Source organism: Ctenopharyngodon idella, chromosome 6 (genome assembly GCF_019924925.1).
Source record: "Ctenopharyngodon idella isolate HZGC_01 chromosome 6, HZGC01, whole genome shotgun sequence".
Lineage (NCBI taxonomy): Eukaryota > Metazoa > Chordata > Actinopteri > Cypriniformes > Xenocyprididae > Ctenopharyngodon > Ctenopharyngodon idella.
In genome coordinates, this window is record NC_067225.1 from 30,125,521 (window position 1) to 30,149,402 (window position 23,882).

A 23,882-nucleotide genomic window follows, 5' to 3' on the forward strand; every position below is an offset into this window, starting at 1 on the left:
TTTTTAAGAAAAGGGATGAATCAAAATGATTAATGATTATATGTATTTTGCTCCATGAATAATTCTAGATAGCTTATTATCCAATTATATTATTATTATATTATTGCTTTGATTTTTAGAATGCACACTGGTTAAAATTTACAACAGTGCATAAAAAATTCTGTACGATTTTCACATCAAAGTAGGGCTGTAAATACGGTTTTAATGATAATTAAAGTATGAAATTGTAACACTAACCGTTGAGAATTTTGGTAACACTTTACGTTAAGGTGACGTAGTTACACGTTACTACATGTACTTACTATAGTAATAACAGTAAATTATGCATAATTATGAGTAACTAACCCTAAACCAAACCCTAACCGTAACTCTATATTAAGTACATGTAGTTAATTAATATTACTCAGTACTTATTTGAGTAATTACAATGTAACTACGTCACCTAAAAATAAAGTGTAACCAGAATTTTATCATGGTTTATCATCAAACCAGTAACCGTTTCATCTCTACTGTAAATTTTTTTTTTTTTTTTTTTTTTCAGGGTAAATTTTTCTCTTCATTCATGCTTGAAATTCACCAAATGTTCATTGATACAGAATTCACACTTGGTTGAGCTAAAACTAGAATGGTGGAAACAGCACAAAACATATGCATTTGTGACATAAAAACATCCAAAGGCAAGGCAGCAAGCCAGGAAGTGCATGTCAAAGCAGTATTAGTAAGCATGCAGAACATCTCAAAATGACCTTTACACTATCCCCTATTTTTCAGTTGCATGTACGCGCAAGGTTGCAGTAGGTTAACTTGTAGGGCAAGGCATTAGCCAGGACAAGGTCATGGGTTTGCTTCCCAGGGAACAAAGTGTTAAAATTGTATTAGCTTCTTCGAATGTCACATTGTATGAAAGCATCTGCCAAATGTGTAAATGCATGCACACACAAATTTAAACATGCTGATAAATCAGGAATTAACATTAACAGCATGATGTATTATGAGTGCTATGTTACTATACCATCCTAAAATCATAGTACATTAAAAATAGTAAGCTAAAAAGCGGACAGTGGTATTGGTTTTATAACAGTATATGCTTACACTAATACGTAATATCTTAGTACATACTTAAAAGTATGAGATTACATATTGTAAGTTTTTATCAAAACTTTTACAATGTGAAAGAGATCTTTGCTAATGGTAAACTCAGTTTGTGAATGGGCAAGGGCAAAAGTGGATCACTGATTGCAATACTAAATCCAAATGTGATGACCTCAACATGCTGAAAACATCACTTAATTATGCCCATAACATAACCTCATCGAAACTGAGAAGGACTCGCTCTCCGGATTTGGGGAATATATTGGCGTCACGGCTAGCTTTAGCCTGTAGCTGTCTGTTTATGCCCTTCAGATGATATCCTTTTGAAAGAGCTCCTCCTGGCTGTGTTCCCACTTTCATCTATATTTCAGGAGCGGGGAGAGAGCAGTGAGAATGTACATAGTAGTCCGACTGTGAATCTGAGCTTTTAAATCCTTTAACGCGTGAGGTAAACATCCTGCAGCTAGGCTCTGTTGCACACAGTGCAAATTAAACAATCCCGCACAGTAAAATGCTGAGGCAGGCATAACAGTCGAGGTAATAGTAAATACTTTAAGCGTAACGGAAAAGTAATAAAAAGTAGAGGTGGAGTCCGCAGACCAAAGGGAATAAGATAACAGTGGAGCCACATCAAGTTATGTGCACATGAGGGCAATTTATAACTGTAGGCCTGCTAATATTTCAATGCAAACCGAAAAACTGTAGGTATATAGCACATAAAATAGTTTATGGGTGTAAAATTACTTTGTTTGTCGGAACATGGAAGAATAGCGAAGTTAAAACATTGGTGCAACGTGTGATGAGGTATAAAACTGACTCAACAGTTTACTTCACATTAAAGTTCTCTTCATTTCCAAAAGCTTTGTTCGTCATGGCAAAGTTAAGAGACTTTTGGTCCTAAGATTAATTGTCACTTAACTCTAACTTGATTTTCATTTAATTCTTTCATTCTCTCACCTTTTTCTTTTAATGAACTAAGAAAGTTTTAAAATACTTCTCAGAAAGTGGCAAAGGTACTTAATAGGAAAGCATAAATTTAAGACAGGGATTGTTGATTAGATGTTCTGTATTTAATGCTACTTACAGGTAATAAGAGTAGGAATACGCATTTCTTCTGGAGCAGCAAGATGAGGACAAAAAAATAAATAAAATAAAATAAAATAAAAATTGAGCAATTGTCAAATAAAATATAACAACATAAAATATTAAAGTATCAGTGAAAATATCACAAAATAATAACATAAAATATCAATATAATATGTTAAATAAATAAAATATAATAAAATAAAATATAAAAATTAAAATAACATGAAAATTAAAACAAAATAAAATATAAAAAGTATTAGTGAAAATTTCACAAAATAGAAAAATAAAATAAAATAATAACAAAACAAAGGAACAAAAAAGACAAACACATTGATTAGTGATCAGTATTATAAATAAAGAGATATTTAATGCTAAAACTAGTAAAAAACTTGCCACTGTTTCATGTGCTAATGACCACGTAATGTTTTAATTAAACTAAAGAGTGCTACACAGCTTCATGTAGATAAGCTATGGATTTCTGCTACCTGAGGCTGACTGTGTTGCTCATTTCAGGTAAATTTATGTTCCTCTGCATCAGTAATAGATAGTAATAGTAAAATGACCATTAAGCGATAAATGAAATATATGAAACTGCACATCTGGCTCCCCTTCAAGTGAATAAATGTGTGAAAGGGAACAAAGAGAAGGAAGCGTGTGTGTATACTGTATACATACAGGGTATAATGGGGCTAAAGGCACACCTCAACAAAAATGTGCTTTTCACTACTACCACAGTGTTTGACTGCAGAAAATATACACATTTGTATTGGATATTGATGGAGCAACAGGTTTTGTGTGAAAATAAATGGTTTGTTTTGTTTAAAAACTTATGAGGTGTATGAGGTGGCAAGCTTGGTCTTTTACCCCACACACGGGCTAAAAGGCTCACCAGCATGGGGCAAAAAGCACAAATGCTTGATACAAATACTTTAGCTAAAGTAATATGGTTTGAATAATATCCAAGATAATACTTGTTCAAAACAAATTTTTACTATTTTCTGTTTATTTTGATAAATAAAAGAATTTATTTTTGTTCAATAATCATACTGTCATTAAAATATGTTGATTTTAAAAACAGAAAATTATTTTAAAAAGTAAAGCTTCTGAAAGCATTAAATGAGATCCCATAAAAATGTTACATAGCTTTACGGTAATAAAAGTAAATATGATATTTTATTATATGATATAATGTGAGGTTTTATTATAAATATGGTGATTATCTCTAAGGTGGACACCCAACTTAATATATGATATCTACCATCTGAATCTAACCATGTCATGTCAACAAATGGAAAAGTCAGCCAGCCGGTTATTATCATGTTAATTATTGTGCCTTTCGCCCCAAAAGCAGGTGTGCTTTTTACGCCAAATACCATATTTTTACATATTCCTCAGTTATTGAAAAACTGTTGCTTTAATTACCTTGAACAAAAATTACATTAACAAGACCTTTGATTCAAAATAGTCAATTTTATTGATTCTCATTTGCTAAATAAATCTACAACACTTTTAAAAACATTAAATATTGGATAAAATTAGCGCAGACTCAACTTTGCGTTGCTGTCTGTGATCACGTCAAGGATCAGCCAAATTTCCACATGCACAGTCAATAGTGGTTGTTAAAAGTGCTGAGGTGAATTTTTGTGCCATCTAGTGTTTTAAAGGTGTGCCTTTAAATGCACCTTTTACCCTGGTGTGCCTTTAGCCCTGTTGTACCCTACTGATGGGAGTGTGTTTGGACAGCTAAAGGGATGGACAGGAATGGTGGGTGTTTCACAGACATATTGTAGCTCTGTTTTCTGTTATGAGCTTAACAGAGACAGAAAGAGAAAGGAGGAGGAAAAGAGACAACAAAAGCAGTTGGCGAACACATCACGCTTTTGCTACTCCAAAATGAGGCCTTGTCATCAACGTTTCTTAGTGTTGACGTCTCTGTGGACCGGTTCTTTCCAGGTAAAGACAGGAGGATATGATATACAGCAAGCCAGGACAGCAATAGCAGCCTGATATGATAATAAAGACCAGATGGTGTGTTAATGGCAATTCGATTAACTGTAATATTGGTGATGACATGCAAGTGAAGTTGTCAATTAGCGACTTCGTGGCCGTCTGCTTCCTGACTGCACTCACTGCTTTTTATCATTCTCCTGGAACATATCTTCCAGAATTTTTTTTTTTTTTTGCAATTTACAAATAACCTTCAGATTTGTCACTTTGTGCAAATCTTTATGCTTGAACAAACCCATTAAAGGAATCATGTATTAGCCTGTTTTCACGCTAACAATTGACAAACAATCTTTAAATTTAGCCACTTTAATTTTTTTTTTTAATAATAGAAATTAAGTTTGTTTTTTCACACTAATGTTATAAAAATATCCTTCACAATTTGCCACTTACTGTAGCACAAAACAAACCTACCAAAGTAATGATGTTTCAGCCTGAGTTATCGCATTTACTGTAAACAATATGCAAATATCTTTCAAAAGTTCCCAGCATGTATAAACCTTCATGATGATATGAACCTGCTTAAGAAATCATATACTAGCCCGAGTTATTAACATGTATTTCACACTAACGATTTGCAAATAATCTTCAAAACCCGCCACTTAGCACAAATTTTTACAATGATACAAACCCGTATAATCATGCATCATCCTGTCAGAGTTACTCTTTGGCACATAGAGCTGCATTAAGTCACACACACACTAAATCCCGTCTGTACGCTTCCTGTATCATAAAAGCAAGCTATAGCACCCAAACTGCTCGCTTTATCGCTAAAGCAGCACCAAAGTAAATATATTTAATGACCCTGTGACTTCTCTGTAGGCAATAAAAACACAGTTTGGATATGGGCCGTTATGGCAAATGTGTTTTGCGGCGGGCTGACGGTGCTAAAACAGATGCAAACGGTCGATGCATTCGGCGGCATGCATATGCAGCGGGGGCATCCATCTTTGGCCATTTCATCTCAATGGCCCTTTAAAATGGCCTGCTGACATTGTTCTGATGATATTAATAAAAGAGAGCGAAGTGAAGAGCACCACGGCGGGCGAAGGTGGCCATAAATATTAATAGAGTAGAACTGCGAGGAGCTCGCAGCATAAGTGGCCTCTTTATTATTTTTTTGGGCTCTCCCATGATTTATCATCATTTCTGGTGTGAGGAGAAAGTGAGATACCCACAGTGATGTTACACGCCTGTATTGTGACTTTACATAGGAAAGAGGGAGGGTGAGGGAAAACAAGAAAATGTTTGTTAACTTGACAAAGGTTGGTTTGTTTAACAAACTGCCAAAGATTTTGTACAACTTTATTTCAGCTAATGACTGTAAAAAAGACGCTCTGGTTTATTAGATCATAAAATTGTTCACTCATCCATTCAGGCTTGAAAGCATACGCACAATCATTAGCTGACAAGCATTAGGAAGTGTGCACACATGGATAGACGCGCACACCTACTCTATTGAATTTCTATCTATCTATCTATCTATCTATCTATCTATCTATCTACACCTGTCTGGCTGTCTGTCTAGATAGATAGTATATAGCACCATGGTAGCTAAATCTGACATCCTCAGAAGTAAAAATGTATATATCAGAAGTATTATATTATTATTTTTATATATGTAATGATATCAGATGGCAATACCCTGGTACTTTGCTATATACCACAGTACTAAATGATTATCATGTTCACATATTATGGAATTTACATGACACTACATGGTGTAGACCAGGTGCGTTCCTCTGACGAGGCAAGGGAGGCAGTGTCTCCTCAAAAAAACTGGATAAGAAAATAATTGATATTACTAAAATATAACAACACAAATATTACAAAATGTGACATAAAAAAGAGTTAAGGTCACTCGTTTTTATAAAGTAACACTGTCCAATAGCAATACCTGCAGGTGAAGTTACAGCGAGAGGCACGCCTCCTCTCCCCTCATTGACTTTTAACAGAGCCCCCAAAGATTGCGGTGGGTTTAGTGGGGGGTAACTGAGAATGAATGGAGGAAAGTCATGTCAGAGGAGGCAATGCCTCCATCGCACTATGATTGAATATGATTGGTTCATGCCATAAATCCCGCCTCTTGTTTTCGTGTGCGTTCCGCATTTGCAAATCGGCCTGAATGAAGACATTAATAGGAACACTAACTAAAAAGTAAGTAAACAAGCCAATTGACACGTCAAAATCAAACTCGAAATGGCCTGAAACATTATGACTGTGGGGTTTTTAGTGCACATTCAGCTTGGGGAAATTAAAGATACATCTTTGTGTCTGTGACCAGTGTTTAAGCTTGATGACTGCTGAAAATAAGTTGACTATTAAAAAGAAAAGCTGAACAATAGTTCACAAATAATATATATTGTTTAATTGTTACTGCCTTTAGTTATTATTTTGGAATAAATGTAAAAAAGCATAAAAACACAAATTTACATTTGATATATATATATATAAAATTGAGGACTTTGCCTCCTCATTTTAAAATACCACCGCACACCACTGGTGTAGACCATGTACTATACTACCATACACCAACTACCATGGTACATGACCAAAACATGTTTTTACCTTGGTAAATGTCCAAAAACAAAGTATTACCATGCAATAATATGTACCAGATTATAGTAACAATTATGTTAGTGTTTGCATGGAACTCCAAGGTACTTCAAATGGTACCAATTAATTGTGCCTGTATTATTTAGAAATACTATGGTACTTTCATATGCACCATATCATTAAATCTCTCTCTCTCTCTCTCTCTCTCTCTATATATATATGTTAAGTACCGAGAAAACCGAGTCCTGATCCGATACTTGTATTTTCCTAGTGCTTGGTTATTTGTACAATAAGCAGAATAAATGCAACAAAAAGAAAAAAGTGGAGATAAGGATTAGAAAGCATGAAGCTCGCAGTGTCAGAATGCCAGCCAGTCAATCCAAAGCAAGACAGTCTGACGGTAAATGAAACTAAACATATACAAAAAATATAGTGTTTTATGCTATCACATTGCCCTCCTGTAGCAATCATCTATTATTTATGTCAAATTGCTTTATGTCTAGGTCTGCCATTGATTGAAACCACAGATGTGCAAGAGCATCACTTCTGAGTGTTGAGTGCAGGGCCTCACTGAAATCTCTGTGCCCGTGTGTGTGTGTGTGTGTGTGTGTGGGTGGGTGTTTAATGGTCTGGGACTGAGTAGTGTCCGAACGAATTCTGTCCAAGATTGACTCCCTCATCGCTCCATCATAATGCTGACCAAGGTAGAAATAGACCAACACTTTGTGAAATAGCTGTGCTGCCTATGCATATGATTACACACTGAATCATCACATCCATCTTTTTTCAGCAGGGCCAATCATAAGCCACTATATTTCACATATAATATATCTGCACCTCATGAGAACTCTTAGCAATGAAGCACTGATCTGGAATCAGATAATGCCTCTTATGCACTTCTCGCTTCATGCTAAAAAGTAAAACGGATCCAAAACCAGGAAATCTGATTGAAGGTATATTTAAAGGGGTCATGTCACAAAAAGTCCAATCTTCCTCAATATTTCGGAATAATAGGGTTCTGCGCAAATGAAGGATCCAAACATTAGGAAAGTTTATTTTTAACAAGGTATTTAAGCGTTCAGGCGGAACAAGAGCAGATCATTTCAGCATGGATTGTTCTATGAATCTGTCACAAAGAGTCTGCAAAGATGATGATACTGAAAGATGGGGCAGAGCCAATTATTTTACCTGACAAATGCACTGATACTTATTTCACCTGCAAAGTTGGTAACCAATAAAAACAGAGAATACGTCACCGTCTTTGCAGATTCTTTGTACTGTGGAAATAAATAATTGTGGAAAAAAAAACTTTTACTTTAATTTGCAAGAAAACATGACTAAAGTACTGTTGGAACCTCTGAAGTGAAATTTACAGAAAAAGATATGAAACTTTTGTGTGTGCAAGAGGAAGTTTTGATAATACTTTACTTAAAGCCTTTATGTACATTATAATGCATTATAAAGGTATTCATAATGTAAGTTATAATGCATTATACCTTTTCATAAATAATTGGAACCAAAGTTAAAATGCATTCTAATATTTCTAGATTTCTTGTTACATCTGAAATTGGTTGTTTGTCATGTGTTTTAATGCATTATACTTTCTAAAGGTGTAACATAAGTATGATAATGTATTATAACTGTGGTTACAATTATTCATGAGACCATAAAATGTATTATACGGTGCATTACAATGCATTGGAGTGCTACCAAATTTTTGTTTGTGTTAGAAATTTTTATGTGCAGATTCAAACATTTTAGATATTAGATATACATGAACTGCACATTTTAATATTATTTTGGTTTGGTTTGTTTTTTTCAGGAAAACAGCATTTCAGTGCCTTGAAACACAAGACAGAAATTGCTATTAAAAGGGGCTGATGCATGTCAGCTTATGGAATATTGCTATAAATATTTCAGTGCTGGTATGTTTAAGGATTTCAAAGAGACCTTATTTTTAATATTGATTTATGGTGCTACAACATTCTATTTAACAGGCTAAAAAGAAAACCCACAACGCATCGGTTTCCAAAGAGCCACTTTAAAGCCTATACGATTCCAACAAGAAAATGCACCATAAACCATAAATCGTTTACCTGTTACTGTTGCCCTCTGTAATCCAAGCCAAACGACCCTAAGCACTGCCATTATAATGTCTTCTCAGTAATGTTGCAGTTGTGTGGATTTTGTAAGATTACAGAAAAGACCTGGCAACCTCAGAGCTTTAAGCTAAATCCTCTATACAGTTGGCTGTGTAGGTGGCTTGGCGTGGGAGTAATCATCCTTTGCCTTCATGAACATAACATATTAGCTTAACAGCGTAGTGCGGCACACGAGGCAGGGTTGTGACAGTATTAAAGAGGAATAATTACCAGCTAGCCCGGATTGTTGTATAAAGTGTCGTTTGAAGCCACTCTCTGAGCGAACAAGAGCAAATGAAGTGCCCTTTTCACTGTAATTGTTGCACCATGGGACATATGCTAATGCTATTTATGAGAAGGTGATCTAACAGGCAACAGGATTCACTATAGAAATTAAACTTATTTTAATATGGTAATGTAGTGACATTTGAACCGCCCTTAAATTTCCTGGCACAAATCACTGCAGATTTCTCTAACATTTAACAGCAACAATGCACAACAACAAGCAATTAAAATAAGAGTGAGAATGCAGAAAAAAGCACATTAAACACAGGCCACACTGATAGCGAGCAAAAGCGTAATACTTTCACAATTAACACCAACAACCACCGTTGCTCTGCTCCAAAACCTAGTGAACTGCCTACGGAGTCAACATTTTAAGGACGCTCAACAGCCTTATAAGACTCCTTGTTTTTAATGAGTCATTGATGTGTCCTTCACATCATGTATACATTCAATGCAATCCCAGAATGTATCATGAGCTCATTAAAAAAATAAATCTAAAATGGCAATGAAATTGACAATTTTTTCAGTATTGAATAAAAAATATGAGCTATTTTAGGCTATTTAGAGTATTGCATGGTAAATTCTATTGAAATAAACATTCTGTATGACACATGGAGTTTTTGCATATGTACAACGTTCCAAATCAATCAGCTGTTTTAGATGGCAGGTGGCTAAGTAGGCAGTAGGCAGTGAGGCAGCTCACTAGGTTTGGGAACAGAGCTTATATTTCATCACTAATACAAACAAATCAAGATGATAGTTTCCGTGCATGTGCCAAAATGTAAATGGCAAAAACAAGCTAAAAAAATTATTTAAAATAAACGAAGATACGTGTATAACATGACACAAATGGGATCAAATAAAACAGAATGGTGTGCGAATGGGCTCAGGATGCGTACTGTGGCTAGAATTAAACATACAATACCCCACACTTAGAGTTCTCCAGGTGTGGATTTCTCTAGCAGACGTAGCCCAGAGGAGAAGAAATAAAAGACAGGGTATGAGTCTAGAGGTTAAGTAACATACGCTCACACACGCACACACACTAACATTACCTCTTCATACTTCACAGCATATAATACAGCATCTGAGGGTTTCCTGTGTGGTAGGCCAAACAGTGAGTGTATATATTGCGCTGCATGCAACTCATAGTGAGTTTTGACTAGCTGAAATGGAGAAGCTTGAGTGAGCAGTGAGAGCTGAGATGGAAATGTTACGTTGTCCCATGCCTCACATATAAACGTTTCAGCTTAGCACTTATTATACATCAATCTACATTATAAATTTAAAAAAAAACTGCACCATAGCCAGTATACCTAAAAAATGCAGGTATATGACCAGTATACATCTGATGTGAGGTTAGTTTTGAAGTGTCAAGGACATGTCTCGGTCACATTTCACCCCAAAATCAAAAGGAAAAATAAGGACCTTTCAAGACAATTAAAGGATTAGTTCACTTCAGAATTTTAATTTCCTGATAATTTACTCACCCCCATGTCATCCTAGATGTTTATGTCTTTCCTTCTTCAGTCGAAAAGAAATTAAGGTTTTTGAGGAAAACATTCCAGGATTTTTCTCCATATAGTGGACTTCAAGAGGGTAGAACGGGTTGAAGGTCCAAATTGCAGTTTAAATGCAGCTTTAAAGGGCTCTACACGATCCCAGACGAGTAATAACGGTCTTGTCTAGTGAAACGATCGGCCATTTTCTAAAAAGATTTTTTATACTTTTAACCACAAATACTCGTCTTGCACTAGCTCTGTGATTTGCCAAGTTTTATGCAATCACGTTGGAAAGGTCACGTGTGACGTAGGTGAAAGTACCACGGTAGGGCGAAAAACTCATTTTGTCCTACAACTTCAAAATCGTCCAACGTTGCTTTTTTGTAAAGGCTGTTTGTCTTACTGTAGTCTTTTCACATTCGCTTTGTAAACACTTGCTCCGTACTTCCGCCTATGTCACACGCTGCACTGAAACTGTAATTTGGACCTTCAACCCGTTGTACCCTGTTAAAGTCCACTATATGGGGATCCTGCAATGTTATCCTCGAAAACCTTAATTTCTTTTCGACTGAAGAAAGAAAGACATAAACATCTTGGATGACATGGGGGTGAGTAAATTATCAGGAAATTTTAATTCTGAAGTGAACTAATCCTTTAAGATTTGTATTTATTTATTTTTTAATAAGGATGAAATTCCCATTACTGCAGCACAAAAAAACAAAACAAAAAAACATCTAATTCTCATTAAGGTAATGTGGAGAAAAATATTAATATATAAATATTTAAAATATACTGTATATATAAATGAAAAATATTAATCTATGCATGATAATGGTAAAGTGCTAATGTATTCTGTGTATTTAAAAATTAATGTATTTAAAAATTAATAAACAATCACCATAATAATGCAAATTTCTCATTTCTAACATTGAAATGTTACAGTAATGAGAAAATGTTTTTAATCATCATGAAAATTGTCACAATGCAAAAAATAACCCATAAAAGGCTTTTTTTTATTACAAATACTTTGATTTGGGTTGAAATGTGACCTAGACCTGTTCTTGACAGCTTTTATTAGACAAGGAAAAATATGGCCTCTTGCACATAACAGGTAACATACAGAAATGTGAAACAGCACATTAGACTTCATGAAGTACCTTCACCCATCCATGTACAGTATGTTTAGGTATCCAAACTGAACGGCACCAGAGCCAAATCTCCTGTGACTCAATGCAAGACGGCAGCCACAATTCCAACTTTTAAAAGATATGCGAGCCATCCATTATTAATTACAATCTATCCTAGGCTTGGTCAAAGACGCCTGAGGGGACATTTTATTACCAAGTAAAACATCAATTTGCCATTAGACTCAGCTTGTCCACTCCATTCATCCTTGTATTATTAGTTTAAAAATGAAGTCCATCTCTCCTGCCTTTAAAAAAAACATGCTTTACACAAGCTCTGAGAGATAAAAAAGCATAGCTTATGAGCTCGCAAGCATTTTTGACGCCACAGAAATAATTCATGGTGACTGAAAGACATGTAAAATGCTGCAATGCATGAGACATCATTGCCTGACTTAAGTGCTGGTGTCAGTGGCTAAAATATGAATGATCAAAAGTAGTTGAGGGATAAGCAATTTTGTCTTTTCTCCCGAAAACAAAATGCGTTAGTGAGCAACTAGAGAGCAGACATCTACAATCATCGTAAATTGAATTCTTCAGTTCTCTGATGCTAAAAATGCACAATTCTAGTGCCCTAGAATTGGTTCCATATCCCTAGATGCCTCCCTAAATGGCAGAATTTTTACTCAAAATTCACCTCAACATATTTGAAAACGAAAAATGTGAGTTATCTATTGACATGGCTGATCTTATAAACAGCAAACTGAACATAGATGACATTGTGGCATGATAATCAGAAAATAAAGTTCCAACTGAATTTCTGAATTTGTATTGAGGTGGAAAACAAGATGCAGAATTGCAACACTGCCTGATATACTAGTCTTTTACAGACTTTTACTAGTACAGAAAGGTACTTAAAATGGTAATTAAAAACTACTTTTAAAAGGTACTGAAAATATTTAATCCAATGGGCCCTATTTTAACGATCTAAGCGCATGGTCTAAAGGTGCTTTTGCTAGTTTAACGACAGAAAAAATAGTTGGTGCGTCAGGCACATGATCCAAAGGGTTGTACCTAGTTTCTTAATGAGTCATTGGTGTGTTTTGGGCATAACATGCAATAAACCAATCAGTGTCATCTCCCATTCCCTTTAAAAGCCAGTTGCTCTTGCACCATGGCAGATTGCTATTTACATGGCGGAATATAGACACCCTCAACCTGACGAGTCCGTTTGAATATATGTGTGTATTGCCACGATTGGTCAAATAATTTCATTCGTCATTACAGCAAATAGGTAATGCAGTGACTATCCATTATGACAGGCATTTTTATCTTTATGTACACAATAATAATCTTTTACATTGTAATCCTTTTATTTTTAATATTTGACATGTTTGTGTGCTGCTGCACGTCCCTGTGTGTGTAACAAGCAGAGTGTACGCGCTTTGTGCACCCGCATATAGGCGCATATTAATGTGCTCTTTAAATAACAAAAATTAAAAAATTAAAAAATACTGTGCCGTCATTTTCAGTTGCCTCAAAATAGCAACACGCCAACAATGCGCCTGAACACACTTCGTTTTCAGACCAGCACACCCATGGCGAACAGATGGGCGCGACTGCATTTGCTATTTAAACAATGTGGCGCTGGATGTGACAATGATATCTGTGTCAGGCTGAAACTAGCAAAAAACACTTGTGTCGTGTCTGGCGTCGCAGTGCGCCGGGTGCATGATAGGGCCCAATATGTGCCTGTGCTATATATTTTTTTGTGTTTGCTAGCTCAGCAAACTCTAACTGACTGCCTTAAAAGGTAGTTGCCTACATAGATATCATAAAGGGAAGCAGCTCACTAGGGTTCAGAACACAATCCTACAATACACTTGTGTCTAAATGTATGCATGATAGCTATGAAGTTTTCAAACCAACCACAGTCTGAGCTATTTATGTGAATCCAGACTTGGGGAACTATTGTATTTGCATATAACTTCTGCCACTGTGACTCCCACGCATCAGAAAACTGACAAAAAAGCACAAGCTATTATTGCAATATTCAAGCTTCAAGTTTCTGCCTTATGAATAGAAGTGCCCTTCCTTCATCGACTGTGGAAGATGAACACCTACTAAGGCCATTCATGGCTAACCTTTTGATTCCCACTCTTTTAATAGCGAGATCTATCATTAAGTTTCAATTCACACTGCTCCAGACAGTGATGCATTAACAATGGTGCTGTCAAGCACCCCTTTACAATTCATGGTAATTAGAGCTTAATGATTTAGCTGGTGGTTTTAACCACTATTGTATTTCCGACTGTGGCTTGTATTGGCAATGTGCTGTGCACTCTATAAGGTCCCCGTCATCACCTTGCCCTTGTGAACAATCAAACAGGTTTACTTAATCAACTATTTGAGTAAAGCAGCATGAGTGTGGACCCTAACTATGCCATGAAGAACAGGAATGGTGTGTCACAGTGGGATTCGGGTGTGATCTAAAGGTAATTTACTACTGCCCTTGTAGTACTGGACAATGTGCAAATTATATAATGCCTTTCAAGGATGTCAACTTTTTAAAAGAATTTTCCATTGGTTCCCAGCATGCAATACACTTCATTTCACCATCTCGGTTAACTATAGACCCAATATAGTCCGACTATGAGTAACCCACTTCTAGTCAAAATAACTTTTAATTTAGTTACGTGTCATTTTTGCCAAAATAACTTGCGAGATGTATGATATTCCATCATGTAAGCAAAGTCAACAGTGATTACAAGGTGTTTGGCTTCATTTCTTTGACTAGTCTATTCTTTGATGACATTCAAAATTATGCTTGCTGGGTTCTTAAATGTGTAATCCATGTTTTTAAAATGTTAAAATATCTTCTCCAATTATAAGTAAGATAAGTATGAGTCAATTATAAGTAAGATTTGAGTAAGTAAGGACTCAAGAAGGACTGTGTAACAGTATATTGAATTAGGTCTTAAAGTGACAGCAGCCTAATAAACCTGCTGCAGTCTGTTAATCAAAGAACAAAAGGAAAAGTGAAAATCACTTACTGCTTTTAGACTGAATAACTTTAGTAACTTCAATTGCAACAATTAATCTGTTTTTTTGTTTTACAATGAAGACTATCCAGTGTTTTTACATTTGATTTCTGTAATATTTCTTTACTGAATACTACGACAAATATAACAAACTTGAAGCACTGTTTGTATAATTTGTATCCATATTCTATTGTATTTATTTGTGCAACTACTTGTAATTTGTTTGTTTGATCTCGTTTGATTACTGACTGTTTACTGAATTTAATTCAAAGTTTGAAATCAAGCTTCCTTGTGCTATGTGTAAACAAAATTACCCAACTGTAAAAACACAAATACACTGAGTGAGCAAACATTTAGGTGAGATAATAGTAATGCTATGATCAATGTTTATATGTGAATAAAAGGCTAAATTAAAATCTGTTTATCATATTAAGCAATCGTGTCTGTTCTGAAAACTTGGATTAAACCGCTCGATTCATATGTATTACTATTATATTGATTGACTAGATTTTCAATGGATGGACCATTCCCCGTGGTGTCCAAAATCATATTAAGTATCGATATTTTTCAAGGTATCGTATTGAAGTTAGAAATTCCAGTATCATGACAACACTAGAATATGGTATATTTGTTATAATATTAATATTCCTAAATATTAATAATGCAAAATGAGGCATGTATACAATTTCTAAAATATTTAACCCTATTTACTGAAAATTCAGAAAAATCACACAATGGTCAAATATCGGCTTATTGATGGCTGAAATATCAGTTTATTGCTGACAGGATCTTTTCAGCCGCATCCCATTTATCTCAATCTCTAGTTTTGACTTCAATTTAAAGGGTTCAAGCCTTAAATAGCAGGTCAGACAAACACCCCTGTAATTCCTGCCTAGACTAAATAAACTGTTTCACAGACAGACGAGGAGTGTAGAGCTGCGTGAGTGCTGGTGTGCGGCAGGGATGGCAGAGGCACTATGGGAAGTGGTGGGCTCTTGTAAGGCACAATGATATGAGGGGGTGTGTTGGGGGGTTGGCGGTAAAGTAGGTGAGAGGAAGTGATGTAATGAAAGAAAGCCAGTGTGCATGTTTCACCAGGAGACACAAAAGCTGGTTATGTCAAAAGCAATGCTAACTAACACCCTCAAATTCCCCTGAAAAGAAATGTGCCTCAACTATTGTACATTCAAACATGAGCAACTGTATATGCATACATTCTATTATTCATTGTAATGTTAAGCTAAAAGTGTGTGTGTAAGCGGTACCTGCGTTTGAAGGTGAGAAGAACACCCAGGAGAATGATGACAAACATGAGGATTCCCGCAATGACGCCTGCCATCTTTACAGTGCTGTCCACCTGTTTTTCAGGCTCTATGTCATTGGAATTCTGGGTAGATGCACCTTTAAAGCAACAAGTACATCACAAAGAAGAGAAAGGGTCTTTAACTAAGACAAGAGCTGTCAAGAGTGCTCTACAGCGACACACACAAAACCAACACATACAAGAATCAAATGAAAACACATAAAAATGAAGTCCATTCAAGCACGTCCCACATTCACACACTTTCATATGCACAATCAGCCCAAATGAAACAAATTCAAAAGACACACACATTCAAAATTAAATTAAATGCATTTAAATTTAGACAAAACAAATGCACAAGTGACACTGATCATTACTGTGTGGCGGGTCTATGGCAAAGGGGAATCGTTTATTGAATGGCATTAATTAACAGGCAACAGACAAAAAAAAAAAAAAAAAAAGACCTTAAGGAGTCTTTTAAATACTGGATCACTGTCGTGAAATGAAACACTTTAGGGCCTTTGGATTTTGGGTTAGAGAATGCAAATAAACCAAAAGACAATTCAATGCGAGAAATGCAGGCATGAAATATGGATACAAGAATGATTAGCCAAACAAAAAGAGGATGAAGGCAGAGAACGAGGGTAGAGATTCATGCAGATGTACAGTATGTGCGTGTTTGTGTACATATGGGTGTTGCATACTCGCATGCACCACATCTTGCAGGACGTTTTGTTGACGATAAATTGTTATTTTAATATCTGTATAAAATCTGTACAACCATGCATGACTTTTAGAAAATACTGTTCAGATTAGCGTGGCTCCACACCAAACGGCTCATCTACCTTCATCAGGCATGTAATTCTACTGTGAAATTGCCATTATTTCTATGAAAGAATTTCAGCTGCTTGCTGTTGCCGTAATTCACTGTTGAAAAGATCATAATCATCTTGTTGATTTGATTTTTTGCATTTTATTTTCAAAACATGAACTAAATGAAACATTCCACCATATAATAATCTACATCAATCTTAATAATGCAAAGAAGAAAGGTTGTATAGACTTCAAAAAACGTATAGATATAAATAAATGGTTGCATAAAATATCTACAGATACACAAACCTTAGAAAAGCATGTAATCCCTGCCTTCAATGATTAAACAATTATGTTATTTTTACCTTCATTTTGCATTTAAGGGAATATTTTTTAACCTGCCAGTGAGACATCTTTAACAATCTGCTGCATATTAACACATTGATCTCTCCATGTGGGTGGTTTGCTTTCATGTAAGCTCAATCATTTGATTTATTTATTTCCCTCAAACCGTACAGTTCTTTTAAGCATGAGAAGATTAAACATTCAACCAAAAAGACATTTCTGGAACTGTATGCTGAAAACCTAAACCTAAAAAAAAAAAAAAAAAAAAAAAAGTCCTTTTATTAATCAGTATTTTTGGCTTGTTTTGCAGTCCAAAAAATGTAAATATATAAACGCCAATGGTGTAAAACTCGTTCAAGAAATATTCACTGAAAAAAGTCTCACTATTTTATGGAGTTGGGCTTCTCAAGTAAATTTCTCTTATTTTATAGATGTTCAGATATTTTCGCAAGAAAACATGGCATAAATACTGCGCATATGTGCTGACAGTGATTTGCAGGGACCTAACAATCAGATATCATTCATTTCTAGTGAGTTTGCAATCTAAGGGAGCATTCACACAGAATGCATTTTTGCGGTTGGAAATGTGAGACGCAGGTCAGTGGAGCGAAAAAAAAGAAGCAGCAAGGTTTAGATACGTGTTTTGCACGAGATTCTGCAAAAAGACGCGAGACACAAGCGCAATTGCTAAAGACATCCATCTAATGTCTGTTTACATTCAAAAACAATGGAAAAGTAGCGCAGTGGAATGGAAAAATGCATTCTGTGTGAACTGGCCCTAAAGCAACATAAGCAAACCCCTAATGCTGGGTCACGGTTGCGATGTCAGATATGCGATTTTGACTTCTAAATTCTTGTCATGTCATGGACAAGAAACATGTCCGTCTTTAAAGATTTGCATGATGTCACTGAAAAGGTGGAACACTGACTTCCGGAAACAAACAATGGCTACCGAAGTGGCGTGTTAGCTTAATGGTAATTTCAGTAATCACCAGGTTGCTGAAGAGCCTCTGCTCTCATTCGCCAACATTTATCGTTTTTCACTCTGTCGTGATAGTCCCTCAACGAAACATCATAAAGGCAGGAGTATTGTTGCCATAGCTCCACCTTTCCTTCATCACATAATTCCATCTAGCAGTAGGGTTACCAGGTTTTCACAACAAAACCCACCCCTTTGCTACTGAAATCTAGCCCAAAACTTGCCCAATCATGTTTCAGTGGAGGGTCCACCAGTAAAAATCGCGTACTGAGGAGTAAAATCCGCGTTTTTGGCGGGGTTCCCCAGCAAAATTTGCATTCCAGGGGCTAAATATCATGTTATTTAGGGTCGCTTCAACCTGCAGACATGAAAAACAACCCGTAGGAACAGTGTTAAAGTAGCCCAATTCCGCGAAAAAAACTGCAGACTTGGCAACACTGCCTAGCGGCACCAATAGCATCATCTCTCTTTCATTTCTCCCTGTTTGAAAGCTGTGTATGGAAGAGCTTCTATGCTCCTATTGATCAATGTCACAGATGTGACATTGGAGGACCAAAAAAACATGCTAGTCTTTCTGTTGGGACGTCGTGAAGCATCGCAGACATGGTGACGGTTGTTGTCCACTATGACACACTATACGAGATGAGATTCTTGTGTCCCAACGCATTGTCATTTACGAATCATGACGACAACCTACGTCAAATGAATCATGCCAAAATTGGGCTGATATTGTGTGGTCTGAACACGGCAAGCAATCACATATATCTGGGACTGTACTTTGAAAACGATCACAACTTTAGTTTCTTCTGACCTTTGAAAGAACACTGAGCCAATCTCTTCTAACCTGGAGTGTTTTCTAGCCAAACACTTTTTTAGATCCATCTAGAGCTGTCAGAAGGTGAAGGCAGCGCTATGGATGGCCTACGCGGATGGACTATGTGCTCTCTTTTGACTCTATCAATGTGGTAACTGAACTCCATGTCCTCCAGTCTGCTCTGATCTGATTGGGTTCAACAGTTCATGATCCACACACACAAACACATTCACACACATCCTAATAGACACTTTCGCCATGATGTTCTTTCAGCCTATTTTCTGATATCATCCTCCCGACCAGTACTATCTTCACGGCAACAATATTAATCTTGACCATCCAATTGACTCATTTTACCAACCCTTTAGGACATCACAAAATCATTTCTCATAGAGCTCTATATGCCAGGATACACCTAAAAAACAGATGAATTTTTAGCACATACATTTAAAATACTGATCAATTTCAATTTGTGTCCAATCTACCCTCAAAATGCCATCTGGATAGAAAATGTCCCTCCACCATAATACCATCTACTTCTGACCAGTAATAGCAAGCATCATAGTAAATCATAGTTTCAGTAGTTTGTCTTGAAGTAAAATCTATTGGCCAATAGGGGAAAATCCCTTTGATGTGTTGCAAGAAAACAGATTTTCAAGATGAAGTGTGTAGTTTCTGCACTGCTAGCTTATCCAAGCTAAAATTGCAAAGACAATGTTTCCTAATACAATTCCACAATGTAAAAGATGGCCAATAAAGTATGGAAACATTACACACTTCAGCTTTAAATTGTGATTTTTACAACAGTTCATTCCATACCACCCACAACCTAGTAAGGCAATGAAATAGCGATTCTATGTGTTTATATTTGTATCATTTTGACATATTACTGGTTCTAATGGCTCTCACACCTATCTGAATCATAAGGATTTTAGCAATCATGCAAAAGTGCTCTTATAAGACATATGCTATTTCCTGCCCAGCATAAGATAATACAGAAAAACACAAACTGCCCTTGATTAGAAACACTCGCCATGCATTTCCCTTCACCCACTCTACAAGCTCTGCTTGTATGCCCAATGAAAATATGCGAGTATGCAAATCCTTTCATTTTGATAGGGTAAAATTAAGTATCAAAGAGGAATTATTATCAAAGCCCATCATATTAAAACTTAATCCCTACCATATACAGGGGGCGTTGGAGTGGGTGCGTTTTCATTGCCGACATTTTGCGATACTCTGTGGTTCTGTTAGCATGTGAAAAAGATACTTTTGTATAACTTTATTTAAAGCAGGTCTGTAGGCCGAGGGATTATGCAAGGGTTTATGGGGGTGCATATCACTGCTGATATCTCCACGGCTATTGTTCGTCAGTCGACAGGATTACAGATGCATCGTTGGATGCATCTAACAGGATTATAATCTCAAATGGACTCAGATTAAGATTAGGCATTCATGTAAACAACCCATGATGCTAATGGCTCAAAAAAGCATCCCCCTTTACCAAATACAGAGGTTAAAGGGTGGATTTTAAATACATTTGACTTAAAATCCCCTTTGTTTCTAATTCACAAGTGTATTTGGGTTTAAGCATTGCTGGTCCTTTTTGTTAAATTGTGTTAAATTCCAGATGGGAGCATTGAGAAACAAAGGGTATTTATGTAAACTGCCAATTGATTTCAAGCTCAAAGTGTACATGAATAATGCATGATGTGTTGTGTCTGTTTCTTTTGCTTGTTTTTGGAACTGTTGGGATAATGCAGAAAACACAACTATGTTTTGCTTTTTAATGGTTAGTGAATATTACTGAAAAGTGTGTTTGTACTGTCCTTCTTTACAATAAATGTCTGATATTTTGCTATGTGTGCATATTCAAGTTTCAATTAAGTGTGCAATTACTTTTTGGGGCCAGTGTGCACTCAAACTGAACTCTCAAAACATAATTATGATCCTTATAACTGCATGTCAAAATATATATTTAAAATGTAAAATGATGACTTTAATCTGCATAATTCAGACGATTAAGCATTGTAACGGTTCACTAGCTGGCTAAAAGTCAACTATCTCCTGTGCAACGCAGATATCCTGCAAGACCCTTCAGAAATGTAAGACATTTTAGTGCAAGCAATTTGTAATTTCAGTCAGGGCAATTGAACATTTTGTATGTGACTGTAGAGTGAAATGGAGAAGCAATGAGACGTGGACCATATTGCACTGGAACTAAAGAGCTGAAACCTGTGCATGTGTGTGTGTGCATGTGTGCAAGGGCTTGACATCTGATCTGAACAACAAAATCTATCCTTCAGTATATAATAGAAGAATTATATGAACATACAATAAGCAAATATAACATAATTGTAAACACACTCAATACTTCCACACACAGGAATATATATCTGGAATAGTAAACACACACAAACATCCAAGCATACTAATGTACACAAAAACATGCTGGCAAACACACTCACATGCACACACACACACACACACACACACACACACACACACACACACACACACACCGGTTAGGCTGGCAGGGTCAGAGTGTATGACTGGGGTCATGTTGGGTGAAGCGGTCACATGTAAGGGGTGGAGTGTTGAGGTAAGGCAACATATATCACTTTACGCTCACATTTTGCTCAGAAACTTATTAAGCTCTACTGAATTATATCTTTATGCATATCCAAACATTTAAATAATGGTCTGAATTAATAAAAAATAAATAAAAAAATAAAAAAGGATTAGTTTATATATATATATATATATATATATATATATATATAAACTAATCCTGATTATATATATATATATATATACACACACACACACACACACGCATATAAAGCCAGCCATAAAAAGTATATATATTTTCCCCAGTAAACAACAGCTCATTTAAAACAAGATTGTAATTTCTAAGAAGGCAGTATTCTTTAAAAAGGAATAATTGAAATAATGAAATCAGTTTTTCAGAGCATAACAAGGTCATGAGCAAAACTATAGTACAGAGGGGATATCTGTTGTTTTTAAACATGAAATATTAATATTTAATGTGATCATTTATAACATGTGGGCGGCACTGTACATTCTCAGGGTCTCAAATTACAATAGTGTCAATGAAGTCAATGAGAACCAGCTAGACTGTTTAGTGGACCAGACATGCAAAAAATGCATTAAGATGACGATGGAGAAAAGCAGATTAAAGGAAAAAGGTCTGGGGGAAAAAAAAAACAAAAGAACAAAAAGAGAGAAGGAAACAACAGCGGAAGAAATGTGGATGAAAAGAACAAAGAAGAAAGAAAAGTTTGACTATGGTATAATATTCACCTTCACTGGGAATGACAAGTATGTAGGGCGTGGTATTTTGTCCCCTACCTATTACCACTAAGACAAGGTTTTACGTTCCAGGCCGGCATGCATGAGAGAAAAGAAGGAAAGAAAAAATAGTCTAAAGAATTATGCTTTCAACTTGATCATCTGAGCTTCCTTCGAGTGAGTAACATTTGGCTGGAAAGGAAACTGAAATGTATAGGATACAACAGGTAGGCTAATTCTGAAGGGAAAATTAGTTTTATTCCAGAATCATCTAATGGAACCGACAGGATAGACATAAGAGTTAGAGAAAATCTTATAAATAGATTTTTTTTTTCTTTTCATATGAATGCTATTTTTTTTTCCAAGTTGAGGCCTTATGTGGCTTTGGAAAATTGTTCTATTCTGATTCTCCAATTGTATGAAAACTGAAAAGAATAAGAAAGATGTAATCAAAAATGCTTTGAAATAAATACATTTAGGGGGAATGCACTAAGACTGAATTGCGTCTACTGTCGTTTATTTGCATTTGCATTGTTTTAGCACTTGATTCGATAAAGTAATTATAGTGACTGTGCTAATGACACTAGACAATTTGTGCTGAATTCAAAACTGCATATCACAATTCCCCATCTTGTATGTCAGCTCAGAGTACTAAGATGTGGAGGATGCAGCAGATTTCTGCATTTTGACATACTTAACTGGTACAATAAATGACTGCCCCACCACTGTGACTCAGAATTGGTTCTTTAAAATACAAAAAGTGCACTCTGTGATCACTAGAAAATGGAGGCAAACATATCTTAATGATATTTCGCTTACCGCTTACTTTACGTGGGAGGTAATATTTCCACATTAATCATACCAGAAACAAAGCACTGGGTTTCATGAATGAGGCACAATCTTAAATCAGTCTAATGCACACAGTAGTGTGTTGCATTTAAAAAGTAATTGAAATTACTTAATTTAAATACAGTGCAGTGCTATTGCATTCTCATGAAACTAGATTTTAGGTAGTAAATGAATAATATGCAGAGGTTTTGCTTAAACAGCATGTGCAAAAATCACGCAACCGTTTTAGTGAATTCACCCTGTAATCTAAACCTATTAAAAACTCCAACATTAAAACACAAGGAAAGGTCGAGAAACCTCAATTGTCTGTATTAAAGGCATCACAAAGTTTCTAAAGCAGAAACACAAAAGTAATTGGTTTTTTACAATCATAAGAACCCAACTCAGGACGGATCTATCTGGGATATGAAAGGAAAACAGGCCATGAAAGAAAAAAGAAAAAAAGCCTGACATGAAGCAAAATAAAATGAGTTCAGCAAAACAAACAAACAAACAGGTGTGGGCAGAAGCAAGCTTATTGAATAAGATGGAGAAAAAGCCAAAAGGTATGAAAGAAACCTGGAAAAGAAAGAATGGGAAAGTAAAAAATGCGATGAGTCTGTAGCGCTGCACGGCTATAGTGTCTCTTTATCCGTG

General features: G+C 35.8%; 1 protein-coding gene across 1 annotated transcript in view; it reads right to left on the bottom strand.

Annotated features, from left to right (window-relative positions):
• ptprt (protein tyrosine phosphatase receptor type T) overlaps positions 1-23,882 on the bottom strand; it is a 243,250-nt gene that overhangs the window by 55,469 nt on the left and 163,899 nt on the right. Inside the window, exons 14-15 of the mRNA XM_051897436.1 lie at positions 16,097-16,232; positions 2,177-2,206 (exon numbers count right to left, since the gene is read on the bottom strand). Coding sequence (XP_051753396.1) covers positions 2,177-2,206; positions 16,097-16,232 — 166 coding nt within the window. The remainder of the gene's footprint in view (positions 1-2,176; positions 2,207-16,096; positions 16,233-23,882) is intronic.